Below are 16,679 nucleotides of genomic sequence, written 5' to 3' on the forward strand. Positions count from 1 at the left end.
TTTTTTCAAAGGAAACGTTGTATTCATTTCTTAGTGTTTTTGTCCTGGTTTTACAGTCTTTCACGGCTATGATGCAGGGAAAGTGTGAGGTAGCGGTTATGCATTTTGCGAGACAGTGATTCTTTATTTTATTACAAAAAAAGACCAACTCTGGAGGGCCAGATTAAATCATTCCTTTCACTTTTTAATGGGATTTGGATGAATAGAGTAAAATATGCACTTTGCATTCATTGATAGCATCTTTAGGTTGAGGTAATTGAGTCTTTTTTCCCTGACTGAATGAATAATGACTTCATCTGGTCCTCAGTGAGGCCTGAAACTTAGACCGCCTTTGTCACAGCAAAAGGATCTGGGCTTTGAAACATGCTCTACTTCCCTGGCTTAATTTTTCTTCATTTTAATCCAAAAACCTATTTTTCTCAATAATTCAAGCATAAACTCTGTGGTAGTTGAAGCAGCGGAAATTGCATGATATTTGTCCTCGTTGTGCTGCTTTCACACGGAGCGGATAAATCGGCCGCCCCGTCCGGGGAAGGTGCAGCCCACGTCCGGCCGCAGCCGGGCATCTTCAGAACCGGTTCGGTACGGTTCCTTCCGGACCGTCATGGGGGGTGGCAGGTTGCACTGGTGCTGTTGCGACACCAGGACAGGGGGGCTCGAGGACGTTCCTGAGGACAGTTTCCCCCGTGCTCTCTCGCTAGGCGGCGATCCGCGGGCGTCCGTGCGTGGAGCGGGGGTGTGCGGGGTGTGCGCCCGGCTGTCGGGTCGGTCTGCCCGCGCTGCTGGGTCGCCGTGTCGAGAAAGAGCTTCCGTGGCGAGCCACGTGCCTCACTGTCACAGCGGCACTGAGTGGCTGCTCCACATGGAGCTGATACTTAGATTTAGGTTAAATTTTCTCAGGAGCTCGCGTAAGGCCGTGGCCGAGTGAGGCCACGCTGCAGACAGCGGGACAGCGGGAGGACAGCCCGTCCCGCCCGTCCCGCAGCTCCGCTGGGCTTGGGCGCGGGTCCCGCTTCCTGACTGCGGACCAGCGGCAGTGCTGCTTCAAATCATAGGCCTGCCTAGGGAAGGAACTTTCTCTTTTATGGTTTTCTCTCGTAACGGACTTCGCTGGCCCTCATCTTATTTTTCCTACTAGGTTGGCTGTTTCTTGTAAATAAAATCTCAGAGTTAACTCATTTTCATAACCTTAGAGTTTAGTACAAAATGTAGTAGACACTTAAATTTGTTTAATTAGTTGAGTTTTCTTCACAGCTGTGCTTAATGGACTTCCTGACGAAGTTTTATTTTTTCTTTCTGATGGCAGGTTCTAATGATCTCATGAGAGTTTGCAACAAATATCAATCAAAACCAGATGTAAACTAAATATAAGAATTATGAAAAAAGGCTAACTTTCTATTGGCCAAAGTTACAGACTTTCAAAAGGCTCTGCAAAATAAACCAAGTTATTTTTTAGCTCAGTAATCCTCAAACTTTTTTTTAATCAGGGTTTTGGCAATCATGTTTTCTTTACTCCTTTTCAAAAGCTGTACCAGATTCGGGAGAAATTCAGGTGGCAGGTAGATAACTAACCTGGTAGGATTTAGTCTTCTGTTAATGTCACATAACTCAGAAATAAGCAGTTAATACATGCTGAGGGCAGTGGCCTTGCCCCAGACATCAAGTCACCTCCCCTGAGACCCGCCAGGCCCCCAGGACGTGACAGCACCCTGCACAGACAGGAAATGCGCCTGGGAGTTTCAGGATGTTCCCCAAAGTCCCATAGTTACCAATACAGAAACTGGACTTAAACCCACATTTTCAGTAAGCATAGCAGTGTGGGCACGTGAGGCCTGCTGCCTCGCAAGGGGCTGTGCTTCCTGCACTGCGCTCACTGTACTGTGCTCCCTGCGCTGTGCCGTGCTCCTTCATTGTGCTCCCTGTGCTGTGCTCCTGCACTGTGCTCCCTGCTCCCTGCGCTGTGCCGTGCTCCTTCATTGTGCTCCCTGTGCTGCACTCACTGCACTGTGCTCCCTGCGCTGTGCTCCCTGCGCTGTGCTGTGCTCCTGCACTGTGCTCCCTTTGCTGCACTCACTGCTCTGCTCTCTGCACTGTGCTCCCTGTGCTTTGCTCCCTGTGCTCTGCTCCCTGTGCTCTGCTCCCCCATTTCACCCCAGAGTCCTGCTGGACACGCTGTTAAAATCCCAGTTGTGCGATGAGCAAGCTGAGGCTGTGGCAGCAGAGTCAGTGTTTGAGCAGCCTAGATTAGAATCCGGGATCCCAGCTGCTGGGGGTGTCTGGATCTGCAGCCCCCACCTCCCCCCGCCCACGCTGTTCTGCACTGTCGGCTTTCTGGGATGAAACTGAGCAGAGAAGCAGTTCACGGAGCTCACTGGAGCTCGAGTGGGACTTACGTGCTTCAGAAGAGCTGTGTTCTTTTGACTCTTCAAATGAGCGCAGTTGGGTTACAGGTTCTCACTTTCTGGAGATCCTTTACAGAACACAACCAAAAATGAACTAATTCTCATGGATGTAATGTTCCCTCGCAGTTTGCTTAGCTCGTAAGTGATCCGCAGGATGAATTTGAGCACAGCCTACTACTGGAAAAGCCTAACACGTAGCATCTGTGCAAATTAAAAAGGTTTTCATTATAAGCTGACTATTGCTTTTTTCCTTCATCAAAAGAGAGAGCTTCCTGGTAGGCGGGGCTGACTCTCATGCCACCCTGTTCTTGGGTGCATAAAACCCTCAGAGGGCAGTGCGCAGGGATGCTTAGCATCAGTCACGGGGCGAGGGTCTCCCAGGGCACGCGGTCAGAATCAGAAAGAAAGAGCTCCATTGCAGGGCTGGGCCCTGAGCGGGCTGCCAGCACGCGCCTCCCGCCTGTCGTTTTGTGTGCTCCGGAGACAGTCAGCGCTGGCTGTGCCTGGCCACCCTGGCTTCAGGGCCTCATGTCCTGTCCACACACCCTTTCTGGAATGCGCTGGGGCTCGTGGCTCATTTCCAGAAATTCTGTCTGAATCTGTAAGAGGTTTTTCAGAAAAAAGTGAAGTTAATACATTCTTGTATTTCATTATAATCAAGACTAATATAAGAAAAATCCTTAAATTTTTTCTTGTGTTGCCATTATCATGTATTCTAATGTATAATACTAAGGACATTGTGGTTAGTTTGTACAGGCATTAATTTTATGGTTTTTGGATTTTTTTTTTCAGGTTGGTCTATTGGACCTTGAACTCAATCAGCTGACGAAGGCACTATTTTTGGCATTAGTTGCTCTCTCAGTTGTCATGGTAACCTTACAAGGATTTGTAGGCCCATGGTACCGCAATCTTTTTCGGTTCCTTCTTCTCTTTTCCTACATCATTCCCATAAGGTAGGTCTAAAAATTAAAACAAATGTCTGGTTTCACTGACTAGGATTTTATTGAAATTTATCTTTCTAAATGTGAAAGAAATTATCCAAACAAAGCTAAATAGGTAGGAGCTAGGAATTCTGAAGAATCTTTCTGTAGAAACATGGTTTTGGGGAGACATAATCAATTTTGATAGAATGATCTCAAGATCTGATACTTTTCCTTATGAATGTATTGATAATAAAATCTTTAACAGTTGGAAGATATTTTCTGGTAAAACCTAAACCTGAATCCAGCAGAATAACTTCATCTGTTGGCCGTAGACTGTTTATTTCCAGTGCCCTTGGCTCTGTGTGCAGGCGTTGATGTTCTAAAGTTGCCTGTTTTTAAAAGAGGATCTAATATATCTGTCAAGTTAGATAAAATATTGGAAAAGGTAGTGTTTTAATATGAACTATTTTTCAAAACGATAACCCATGTCATAACTGAAGACTGGGTTATAAACAATAATATATTAATAGTTAATATTAGATGCCTATTTAATTTAAAGACTAATATTTATGATATATACACAAATCCATTTAAAGATATTTGCAAAAATGTTATTTTAAAAAGATATCCTTAATATATATGATTGAAAATTTTCATGTGAGTGAACAACTAAAGCCTGGTGAGTTATGGATGAAGGATGAGTCTGGAACAGCCGCCGTTTATGACACAGGGTGAAACGAAACAGTGTAGAGTGCTTAGGCTCAACGATGTAACCACTTTGAAGAGAAAGACATCTCTTTATTTATAAACCAGCTTCTTCTAAAAGTTTCCCTAAAGGGTGACGTCTCTTTTGTTTACTTATGTCATGAAATTGGAGCTGCAGTCTGTCCTTGGGGATCCGTGCACATGGTCCTGTCCCGCCAGGCAGTCACCTACGTACACCGGCCACACGCTCTGTGGGGAGCCCTGGGGATCCCCTGTCTGCCTTGCCGCTGGCTGGCGGGGGCCGGCCTTGCCCAGAGAGCACAAACCAGTGCCAGCTGTCCCTGCTATGCCATTAGACTCACATGGGGTGGACTCTCCTCGCGCCTTAATGCTGACCCAAAGACGGCTGCTTCCCCCTGCTCAGGGATCTCACCTGGTGGGGCCCAGATTCCCCTCTCTCCGCCCCCCTGCAGCTGTCCCTGCATGCCACACCGCGTCCCACCTCAGCTGTGCCCTCCATGCGCAGTCCCCTCTTGTCACTCAGATTGTACCCCAAATAGCCCTCGAGAGGCCTGCCCTGCTCAGTGCAGACCCAGAAACAGCCAGTCACTTGCTGTCACATCAGCCTCTCGGTTCTGTGCAGATCCCTGCTGATCCTTGTCTTGTCGATTGACTGTCCCTGTCTTCTCACACGAAGCTCTGTGAGAGCCGGGCCTCTTCTTTTCAGCCAGGGGTAGAATAGTTTTTTTAACATGGAAAAAATATGTTGATAGGCACTTCTGAAATACATCCTTCTGGGTCATATTGGGCTGTGGACTCATTTTTATCAGAGCTTCACACACAAAACATTTTTGGGATTCTTCCAAAATTTGCTTCCAGAGCCTTGTAACACTTTATTTGTGTTATTACTACTTTGTGCTTATGGATTGGTAAGTAGCCAATTTGATAAATATTCCATGTGTACTTGAAAAATATATGTATTCTCTTGAGTGAATTGTCCTATAGATGTCTATTAGATCTATCTTATTTATTTTAATTTCTAATGTCATCTATATGCTTACTGTTTGTTTTTTTAATCTCATTAACTTTTGGTTACTGAGAGTGTGTATGTTTCTCACCATGGTGATAGATTTGTCCCTCTCCCTTTTGTATGTTGTGAGCCTGTGTTCTTAGATGCTTGCAGGTGTAGAATTGCTCTCGTCTTCCTGAAGAATGGAAATCTCATATCAACAGCACGTAGCAGGCGCTCTGGTTTCTGAAATACAGTCTCTATTTTACATTTATTGTGATTAATCACATATTTGCATTAATTTATGGTGCCTTATTTGTGCTTTTGATTTGTCCCATTACTATATTTATTTTTCTTTTCTTGCATCTTTGTGAGTTTTTTAAATTCCTTTTTTTTTCTATTAACTTGGAAGTAATACCCTGCATTTCTATTCTTGTGGTTTCCCTAGAAATCTTCCACATTTAATATGCACTCTTTAATAAAGTTTAAAATTAGGCTTTATCTTTCCTTTCCTTTCACACAATCCAAGGACTTTGAAATATTCTAACTCTGATGACCGCTCCACTCCCGTCTGCAAACGTGCTCTTTCCAGTCAGCATTTGACGTTTGTCCTGCCACCCTGCTTTCCGCTGCAGTCGGTGCTTGTGGTAGCCTCTGGGCCGCAGGCTTCCCGGCACTGCCCCGCAGCAACAGGTGCTTCTACCGAGTCATCTTACAGACCCATGACCAGTCTTTCTTCTAAGAGTAGTAAGGACTTTGAGCAATGGAAATTTAATTTATAGAAGAATGACCTTAATGGTTATGTTTGGAATAAGACTTAGAAAATATAATTCTTATGATTCACATCCAGACTCATTTTTTTTTTTTATTTATACATTAAGGAGAAGAGAGAATACAGGTGGCACGTGGTCAGGGAGTGGTCGGCAGCCAGCGCGCAGGCACTGCTGATCCAGGCGAGTGGGCCGCCAGGTCCGGCACCCTGGCCCGTTTCCTGACGGGGGGGCAGACACAAGCACCTCCAGTCAGATGAGACGTTGGTGTCGTGGTAAACACTGCTCCTAAAATAAAGCAGGGCACTGGGACGGAGAGGACCTCGTGGGCCTTAGGAGAAAGGGGCTTCTCTGACGTGGTGCTCTTGGAGCTGCGGCCCACCTGGTGAGGCCCCATGTGGGGCCGTATCTGGGCAGAGGAAGGGCAGGGCCCTGGCACTGTGGGTTGGCGGTGGCCTGCCGCTCTCATGCTCCTCTGGCCACCAGCACAAGTCACCAACCCCATCTCCACAGAGCAAACACATCTTTTCTTAGGAATTCCTAAGTTTCTCTTCTTTGCTCTCAGTAATTGATTTCCTCAGTTCTGGAATGTTGCTTTCAAGACAGCTTCTGTTATACAGTGTGAAAGGCCTGTAGGGAGTTTTATTCCTGCTTGTTTGTAGGGCACTTCTATCTTTAATTGATAGAAACCCTGAACAACATTGGGCTTCTCAAATCTGTAGATAGGTTTCTTTCATTCATTCTAGAAAATCAGTCATCATCTCTTCAAATGCTGCCTTTTCCCCATTCTGTCTCCTCTCTTTTGGGAATATCAATTCAGTGTTTGGTAGGTAACCTCATCACATCTTTTGTTTCTGCTGTTCTTACTTTTGTATTTTCTACCTTTTTTTGCCTCCATGCTTCATTCTGTATCATTCCCACTGACCTGTCTTCCAAATCACTAATTCTATCTTTGGCAGTATCTAATCAGCTGTTAAACCAATTGATTTCTTAAAATCAATTATTGATATTTTTAGTTCTAAAAATTCTATTTGGTTTCTTTATCACATTATTTCATTTTTATAGTTCCCTATTCCATGCAAATATTTTTCTAAATTTTTTATGCATGCAGTTGTGCTATAGTGTGCATCTATATGTATAATATCTGATACCTTTGTCAGTTGTCTTCTCTCGTATTTTGGTCTTCTGGCTCTGGATCATGGTGTCTTGTTTTGATAGGTGGTGGTATTTGTTGTTATGGTAGGTGTTTTGGGTAATTGTATTTGAAAACCTAATTATGGGAATCATTTGAGAACACAGATGAACGTACATTTTCCCAAGACGTGCACTTGCTTCTGCCGTGTACTCGGAGGGACCCTCTGTCTTGGAGCATCTTCATCTGTGGTCAAGAATCAGAGTCGCAGGATCATATAGGACATTGGAACTTGGCTTCAACTCCACGTGCAGGCTCGTTGACTTCTGGTTTTCCCTTGATTTGAGGGTGTAGTCCTTCCAGCTTATTGTGGGAAGGAGTGCCTCTTATTTGGTTCCCTTTTGATGGTTCTGGGTATTTATTTTTGCTCCCTGCCCAGGTGAACCATTGCAAAGAAAGTTCCAACCTGTGGGGATGGGCAGGTGGTCTTGGGTTAGAGGAGACTTTATAATCACTTTCCTTTCTGGATTCCTTATTTCCCTTTGGATTTAGCTCAGAAATTCCTATCCAGTGAATCCTTTATCTTTTTTAAGAATTAAAAAAAATATTTTATACAGTATTTTTTATTGTTTTCACTGGGAGCCTTGGTTCAACTAAAATAGCCTGTCAGATCACAGAAATTTCCTGGAATTCTTATACAGAGGAAGCTGTACACATTTGAATAAAAATTTCTGATTAATTTCCATGGTAATACTTTCCAAGCCTAAAATTTTAAGGTCCCAAATGTGGTGAGCCTTATCCTTGAGAATGCAGCAAGCTTTCTTCTAAAGACAAAGTGCAACTTTAGCATAGAAAATGTAGGAAATGCAAGCTTTCAAAATAAAAAGTCACATGAGTAAAGAGACAGTAGTACATCTCTACAGTGAGTGTTATCTGTCACTGATACATGCCATGACTTGAACATTGCCACAGTCCATTTGTGCTGCTGTAACAAAATACCTGACACTGGGTAATTTATAAGGAGCAGAAATGTATTGCTCACAGTTCTCAGGGCTGGGAAGTCCAAGATCAAGGCACCCTCAGATTTGATGTCAGGGGAGGGCCTGGGCTCTGCTTCCCAGATGGTGCCTCTCGCTGTGTCCTTTGGTGGGGATAAGTGCTGTGTCCTCACACAGCTAGTTCCCCCCAGCCCTGTCATAAAGTGCTGGTCCCACCCTGAGGGCAGAGCCTCATCCCCTGCCAAGGGTGATGAGACTTAGCACCATTGCACTGGGTGGACATGAACATTCAGACTACAGGAGGCATTCTGCTGAGTGTAAAAACCAAATCTCAAAAGGTTACATGCTGTATGGTTACTTTCTATAACATTCTTAAATACAAAGTTTAGTGACAGAGAATAAATCGGTGGTGGCCAGGAGTAGGTGCAGGAGGGTGTGTACCAAGGGCATCTCCTCTTGGTGGCGGAACTCTGCATCCTGGTGGAAATGTGGTTTTGCGAATCTGTCTGTGGGAATCATCAAACCGAGGCAATGCATGTGGAAACTGGGAAAGCCCCAATAAAGTCTGAATGTGAGTTAATCGTGTACCAGGCAGCTGTCTGTTTTGATGGTGTGCCTAGTTATGCCCAGCGGTGTCGCTGGGGAGTAGGGGGAAGAGCACACAGGCCCCTGTCCCACACTGCCGCCCTGGTCTACGAAGCTTGCGTGCAGCGTAGAGGCTGCGCTTCCAGGCCTGGACTTGGGGAGTTGTGAGTGTGCGTTCTCGCACTGATACCGGCCACTGCTTTGGCCCATTCTCCCTCTCCACGTTTAGTTTCAGATGTGTTTCCTGTGCCATGCAGTTGCGTATGAAATGACGCATGACCAGCGTCAGTTTGCTCCTTCACGCCCTTTCTTCGTTTGGCTTTTGTTATATTTATCTTCTTGTATCAATTGTGTTGGGTTTTAATATAATTAGTAGCTCTTCCTTATATGCAAATATATTTACTATCTCATTTGCCTTTTAATTTGGCTATGGTATTTTTTACACGAAAGACCTGCAGTTGCAGTTTTTGAAGTAACTGAGTATAAGCTCACGGGGCAGCTTATCATGGTACCGGACAGATGCAGGGACCAGTCAGAGCAGCCAGCCTTGGTGTCCAGCACGTGGGGCCTACATGCCCTTCCCGGCTTTTCCCTCCACCTGTGGACTCTGCTTCCCTCTGGCTCTGTTCCGTCCTCCGAATTGCACAGATGGTACAAGAGGCTTCAGGCTCATGCTCTACCTGTTTAATTACACAGGTAATTTTTTTAATTCTTAAAAGAGATAAAGGACTCAGTAGATAGGGAGGAATTACTGAGCTAAATCCAAAGGGAAATAAGGAACCGGAAAGGAAAGTGATTTTAAAGTCTCCTCTGCCTTCTCTGAGACCATCCACACATGCTGGAACTTTCTCTTCAGTGGTCCACCTGGGCAGGGGGCAGCTCCGCTTTCTTGATTTGGGTAGTTTACCTTATTTCTGCCATTCCTTTATGCTTAGCCTTTTAGAGACATTTTATTTTAAGATATACCTCTTAAATTACCTAAATCGGTACTTCTTTATTTTCAAACTAAAAGAAGTGCTAGCCCTTTTGTAGGAATATTTATCTCTCTCCTGTGGTCCCCAACCCCCAGGGGGCGGACCAGCCCCACCTATGCTGTGGAAAACTGTCTTCCTTGAAGCTGAGGAAGGTGGGGGCTGCGCAGCAGGTGGGCGGCTGGCGAGCCAGCGAAGCTCTGCTGTTTGTCACCCTGCGCTCCACCTCCCATCAGTGGAAAACTGTCTTCTGTGAAACCAGTCCCTGGTGCCAAAGGTTGGGGACCGCTGCCTGTCACAGTACTGACACGGAGCGTTTGACTCCACTCCTGCATCCGTGTGGGTCCTGTGTGTGCACACGTCTGTGTTTGTAGTGTTGCTGTACTCAGTGTTTTATCTTTTCAACTTGTTAGGAAATTACAAAACTTTTAAAATTTATTACTGTTTTACTTTATCAAATACATACTTACACCTTGATTTCTTCAGTTATCAAGTCAAGGACCAAAGAACAACTTGTAACTTTACTTATTCATAATGAGGAATTTTAATATTCATTTGCTTTCTTCTTTTCTCCTTTGTATTTCCTAATATTTCTTCCTTCCATCTGAATGTACAAACCCTAATTTCATATGGTTATTTCCCTTTACTATTGAAATCTTATTTTTAAGAAGTAACTTTGGCCATACTTTTAGGGTGGTGCCCACGTCTGTTTACCTGTGCATTTGTCATTAATTTCGGTGCTAACCTTTCCGCAATCTTGAGTTCCCAATTTTGATTCCTTCTCGACCAGCCGGGTACTTTTTCAGATGGCGTCCTCAGGTTGCTCAGGCAGTGAAACTCCCTTTGTCTCCCTGCTGCGTTTCCCAGCTCCCCGTGTGGAAGCCGGCACCAGCCTGGGTGCTGAGGAAGCCCCCCCTTCCCAGCCACAGCCTTCAGTCTTGGGGCTGGCGTCAGTCTGAGCAGAGGCGTGAGTTCGCTGCACCCAGGGACCCTCGCAGCTGCGGGTGCACAGCCGAGTCCCTGAGTCCCTTGTCCCACGCGCCTCCTGGCTCGCCTGCTGTCGCCTGGCTTTCTCGGGCTCGGCCCATCTTGAACACTGGTGCTCGATTTACTTTTCCTAAACCAAATCCGCAGTCCTCCCACGTCACTCAGAAACTTTATAATATGATTTAGAATTTTGCTTATATCAATTTAAACTACTCTTTATAACTTACTAGATTTCCTGTCTTAGAACCTGAGACCACATTTTGTTTGTCCTTCTATCTGTTGCGTCGGATACAAATCAAATGTAACTCTCACACGTTGGGGTCCGTCTCCGCCTTCATTCTAGTGACGGAGCACGTATGACATGTGCATTTGTGACGTACCTGAGAGGCCTTGCTGATGACCCACTTCCCTTGGGTGCCGTACAGACGTGCTCCCCTCCACCACCCCTTTCTGCCGCGGCTCAGGGTCTGCATTTCCTCTGAAACCTCGGGCTGTTCAGACCAGTGACCGTCCCTCTCACCGCCTGCCCGCCCACTGCCGCTCTGTCACCTCCTGTTCCGTGTCGTTGCTGCTCCTGCAGTGACCTTGCCAGTGCATGGCATTCTGCACGTGTTGTTGCCGCAGCTCAGAAAGATCAAATCTGAATCTGTTGTGAGTCTAAGATCATGAACTAGCAAGTTTGAAAATTAGGAACCAATACAAGCCAGACCTGACATGAAACCTGTAAAATGCAGTTACCCGTGCTTCCTTCCCGCGAAGCTTGCAAGGCGGGATTTAGGAGCCTGAGTCGGCTGGGGTTCATGACAGCTTGGATTTAGACAGTGGCAGGAAGAGGAACCGGAGGGGATCCTGCTGTTGCCTGTGTTGGTGGGCGGGTCTCGCGTTCACTAGGATGGAGATGTCCCTCCTCCCTGAGAAAGAGTACAGGTGTTTGCTTCTGTTCTGTTTGGCACAGGAAGGAGAGGAGGTGGGAAAGTTGACCTCGTCTGTGTGTGTGTCTGCTGAGTCCAGGTGAGACGTCTCACAGGCAACAGGGACGTACCAGTCTGAAGCCCACGGACAGGTCTGAGCTAGCCCTGGAGGCTCGAGTAGTGTCTCACCATGGGTGGTGCTGGGTGGATTCCACTGATGAATATGTTTTGGTGCCATCATCTGTGTCCATGGCATGTCATGAAAAATTGAAAGATATCACATAATTTAAAATGTTAGGAGAAATTCAGATAAAATGGCCTCTGTGTCCTTTCAGACTTATAGTTTACAGGAAATGGTTTTAATTACTTCTGATAAAACTTCTGATTAAAATGACTTCTATTTTCTTTTGCTCGGTTTAGAATCTAAAAATAAGTCTCACTTATGGAGGAATGCGTGTGAATTACTTCAGGTAGATTCGTTCCCTGAGGGGACTGGGTCCACCTGGCAGTGATCACTGCTGCAGGTTTAATTGAAACAAATTAGAGCTTAAATGTAGCGTGGTGGGGCCCAAATGAGATCACATTGTATATTTTAGGAAAATACACTTCAGAGTTATTCAAAGTCCAAGTGACCTCCTCAGACATTGGTGTAGCAGGAGGTTTGGACGTTTGTGCAGCAAGAAGCTGTCAGTCAGAGAATCTCATAGCCTGGAACCTCATACCTTTTTCTGAAGCATTAGCAGATCCATACAGGTTCCTGTTCATGACATTCCTGAACACTAATTATTTAAGCTAACTGATTTCATTTTTCTTACTACATGGCAGTAAATGTCATAATTACCTCCTGGTTCAGGTATCCATTTGAAATTACAAATATTTTTTCCACTTGTCTGGAATAGGTCTCTTAGTAACAATTTCACAGTTGCTAAATTAGCAATATAATGAGCTGAAAATATATCTGGTATGTATTACTTTATAATCTATTTCTGTTATTCTTCTCAAGATAGCATGCTCAGAGTCTATATTGGGAGGGTCACAAGTCATGTCATAGTATAGTGCCTTATGGCTGGGAGAGTCTGGGCTTCAACACTCTATAAAATTAGAATGTTACCAAAAAGAAAATGAGATATAGTGATGATAATTACTCTGCCAACTTAGTGTTTGAAGTTTGAGCATCTTAGAGATATTTAACATTAAAAAGGGAACTGCTGTATTAACATGTGATCAAAGTGTACAACATGTATCACTGTGCATGTTGATCTTCTCCCTGTGGAGTATCATGGCCACAATTTATTTAGTGGATATTCACTGGTAAATTGTAAACTTGCTTTCTGTAGTAGTTCTACTTACTTTTATCACCCTGTATGTGGTCTCTTTCCTGTTTTTCATGAGTAGCTACTGCTTTATACAATCTTCAAAGGGTATTTGTATTCAGCCTAAAATATTTCAGTCGCAATTATTTGTCATATAATATTCCATGAAATAATAACTTCTTACAAGTCTATAATAATAGAAATTATTTTATTACACTGTAAATCATTCATGATTTGAAGAGAACAGCATCTTGACGATGCTCCTTTGGTTTCACTGCCTTGAGGCCGGGACCGAGCTAAGAGCTCCAGAGACTCCTGCCCAGCTGAGGACAGAAACCACTTGCATTACAGTAGCCGAAACAGGCTGACATTTTCCAAAACAGTTCAACCAAAATGTGAAGGAACACAACGCAGACAAAAGGTCATGTTTATCCAAAGTACAGATCTCTGAACCAAAGAATGAGAGCTGGAGAGTTTACCGGGATGTTAGACCCCCTTCCAAACACGCCGCCCCTGGGCTGTGCGCTGGGGCCCTCACCGTTTCAGCTAAGTGGCCCATGACTTTCACTTCATGTTTCTGATTCATAAGAATCTTTCTCCAAAGCCCAGATCAAAGAAGAGTCTGTGTAAATGTTTTTTCTTTTCCTTCTTCAAACCTCGCACTCTTCCGAAACACATTGCTGTTTAGTAACCTTTTGCAGGAATGTCCCAAGTGTTTCTTGCACCTTTCCTGCCTGTCAGGCACGCCTCTGGGTGCCTAACCGCAGTGGCTCATTCCCTCGTCACCACAGCTGTGACAGGAGGGGGTCTCCTCCCTACCCTGGTTGTTAATGGAAAGCCCCTGGAGGCTCTGGGCTGCAGGCAGCGGCGGCCAGCCCGCCCCAGTGGACGCTCTGGGGAGCTGTGTCCTGCTGGGAGCATCCTCTTCATTTAGGGGGGTTGTTTTCGGTGGGTTTGTCTCCCTATTCTAACAGGATTATAGATAGCCAAAAGATGGTGAGGGGCTCGTTTAAAAAGTCCGTGTAATGGTCAAAGATTTTCTTTCTGACTAGTATAGTTCGTGTAATCTTTAAGGTGTGAACTTTATGGACAGATAACTTATTTCATTTTATTTAACTTATATATAGACTTTCTTCACTGACTGTGATTCCTAAAGATTATTTTCCAAGTGTGTACTTACTAGTAGGTTGAAGCATATGAATTTCCATTTTCGTAGGTCAAAACTGGTTGAAAATCAGCAGTTTCACTCCATAGCTTAAGTACATCCTGTGTGCTTTCTTGGCAGAATTAGACACAGCTGAACATTGTTGAGTTGCTGTATGCAAAGAGCTGAGCCCCTCCCACAGTGGTGGTCTCTGCGTGTATGTTCTTACGTCACTGCGTGAGAGTTAGGGGCCTCAGAGGCGCCCCAAGGCCGTGTGTTCCAGTCCTTCATGAGATGGTGGCAGAATTGTCCCCAATAAGATGACCCATCATGTGTGTTTTAAATTTCAGTTCTACTATGCAGGCTTAAGTTGTGAAAATTTAAAAAGAACTAAAAAGTTCAATGCGTAGTAGCAGAAGCCTTTTTGTTTATCGTAGTATATCCTGTTTGTTTTTCTGTTTTCTAGTTTAGCACTTGAAACACAAGAGACAGTCAGTTAACAGTCGTAAGATGAGAGGATGAACCTTAAGACCCGTTTCACATGCTCATTCTCAGGGAGACCCTGCCTGGTCCCCTGAGTGCGTGCTCCGTCCCTGCGTGTGCGTGCTCCATCCCTGCGTGTGTGCTCCGTCCCTGCGTGTGCGTGCTCCGTCCCTGCGTGTGCGTGCTCCGTCCCTGCGTGAGTGCTCTGTCCCTGCGTGTGCGTGCTCCGTCCCTGCGTGTGTGCTCCGTCCCTGCGTGTGTGCTCCGTCCCTGCGTGTGCGTGCTCCGTCCCTGCGTGTGCGTGCTCCGTCCCTGCGTGTGTGCTCCGTCCCTGCGTGTGCGTGCTCCGTCCCTGCGTGTGTGTGCGCTCCATCCCTGCGTGTGCATGCTCCATCCCTGCGTGTGCGTGCTCCGTCCCTGCGTGTGTGCTCCGTCCCTGCGTGTGCGTGCTCCGTCCCTGCGTGTGTGCTCCATCCCTGCGTGTGCGTGCTCCATCCCTGCGTGTGCGTGCTCCGTCCCTGCGTGTGCATGCTCCGTCCCTGCGTGTGTGTGCGCTCCGTCCCTGCGTGTGTGCTCCGTCCCTGCGTGTGCGTGCTCCGTCCCTGCGTGTGCGTGCTCCGTCCCTGCGTCTGCGTGCTCCGTCCCTGCGTGCGTGCTCCGTCCCTGCGTGCGTGCTCACGGCAGTCTCCTTTCTTGTTCCATGGAGCATTGTGAATGGTGTTGAAGGACAGAATGCAACTTGCCCCTTTTTCTGTCACCTGCAAACATTATCTGGGGTGCGAAAATGTTTGTTGACTTAAATGTTATCAAATTCATTGATTTCAAATTCTAAAATCCAATGTTATCTATTTCCATATAAAATTAAAGATAACATTTATAAATAAATGCGTTTACATGGAAACCACGAGTGAACTTCCTGCGCAGGTCTGGATCACAGTAATGACTGCAGTGGGTTCTGTTTGGCAGTTTGCGTGTGAACCTGGACATGGGCAAAGCAGCATACGGGTGGATGATCATGAAAGACGAGAACATTCCCGGCACAGTCGTCCGGACCAGCACCATCCCAGAGGAGCTGGGGCGCCTGGTGTATTTGCTGACAGACAAAACAGGTACTGTGTTCGCCTTGGAAGGAAGCAAGTATTCACTTAGTCAGAAATGATCACGGTATGTTTATATATGTGTGTGTGTGTATAGACGTGTGTGTTAGAATGTTGAATTCTAAGAGTCTGGAAAACTCTGCTCTTGAAAATTTCTTACAACTTCATCTTATAGTATACACAGTATCATAAGAAGTATCAAAATGTTAAATTTTTGGAGCTTCAAGTGATATATTTCTGTATTTTAAATTTTTTACAACCTTATAGTTTTTTTTAACTACCTTTATAACGCTTCTCTAGTAGCTTGTTAAGACCAAACATTTTATGTTTGCTTATTATAGAATGATATTTGTGAGCCATTAGAAGAAAATGACAATAAGATGTATGAATTTGATATTTAATAATCACATTCTTCTAAAGAGCTTTACTACAAACTATTTATCCCACCCTGAAGGTCTATGCCCAAATTTCTATCTGTCCTTATTGCATTTTTTTTCCTTTTTTTTAATAAGAGAACTCATATCAATCTATAACATATTAAAAAAAGGCAAACAAATTGAATCTAGTACTATAATAAAAGTTATATCTGAGGGTAGAAACTCCTCCCTGATTTATTGATTTATGGGTTAAATCCCGAGTAATTCTTAGTGAATAAGAAAGAAAGGAATACTTGTATAACATGGTAAAGAAAATATGTCTCAAACAAAATTCAACATCATTTTTAACAATTAAATATTAGAAAAATTCTTACTGTAGTCAGAAAGAAGACAGAAATCAGCTGACAACACTGTTATTTAACATTATAGAAGCTGCAGCCATTGCAGTAAGACAAGAAACAGAAATAAAATATAAAACTAAAGCATGAAAAACAAACTGCCATCTAGGATTGTCATAGCTGGAGAGGAGAAGTCGATGCCTGGCTTCAGAGCTTCAAAGGCCAGGCTGACTCTCTTGTTCCGGCCTCACGCAGCTGTGACTTGACATTGCGGTCAGTGCTCATTCACCATCCTGAAAGTCCTCGGGCCCTCAAGAATGATGCTGACTCTACTCTGCCTGTGCCCTAGAAATGGAAAAACAAAGCCTGGATGTCAGTCCATGTGTTTACAGCATGGCTTATTGAATATTTTAAGCCCACTGTTGAAACCTGCTGCTAAGAAAAAAAGAGTCCTTTCAAAATAATACTGCTCCTTGACCAAGCACCTGGTCACCCCAGAGCTCCGATGGAGATGTACAAGGGGGTTATTGTTTT

General features: G+C 44.9%; 1 protein-coding gene across 4 annotated transcripts in view; it reads left to right on the forward strand.

Moving 5' to 3' along the window:
* Nucleotides 1-16,679, forward strand: part of ATP9B (ATPase phospholipid transporting 9B (putative)) — a 182,672-nt gene that overhangs the window by 104,482 nt on the left and 61,511 nt on the right. For all 4 annotated transcript variants that reach the window (XM_045527695.1, XM_045527696.1, XM_045527697.1 and 1 more), the window contains 2 exons: nucleotides 3,195-3,355; nucleotides 15,300-15,442. In XM_045527695.1, coding sequence (XP_045383651.1) covers nucleotides 3,195-3,355; nucleotides 15,300-15,442 — 304 coding nt within the window. The remainder of the gene's footprint in view (nucleotides 1-3,194; nucleotides 3,356-15,299; nucleotides 15,443-16,679) is intronic.

This window comes from Lemur catta, chromosome 16 (genome assembly GCF_020740605.2).
Source record: "Lemur catta isolate mLemCat1 chromosome 16, mLemCat1.pri, whole genome shotgun sequence".
Lineage (NCBI taxonomy): Eukaryota > Metazoa > Chordata > Mammalia > Primates > Lemuridae > Lemur > Lemur catta.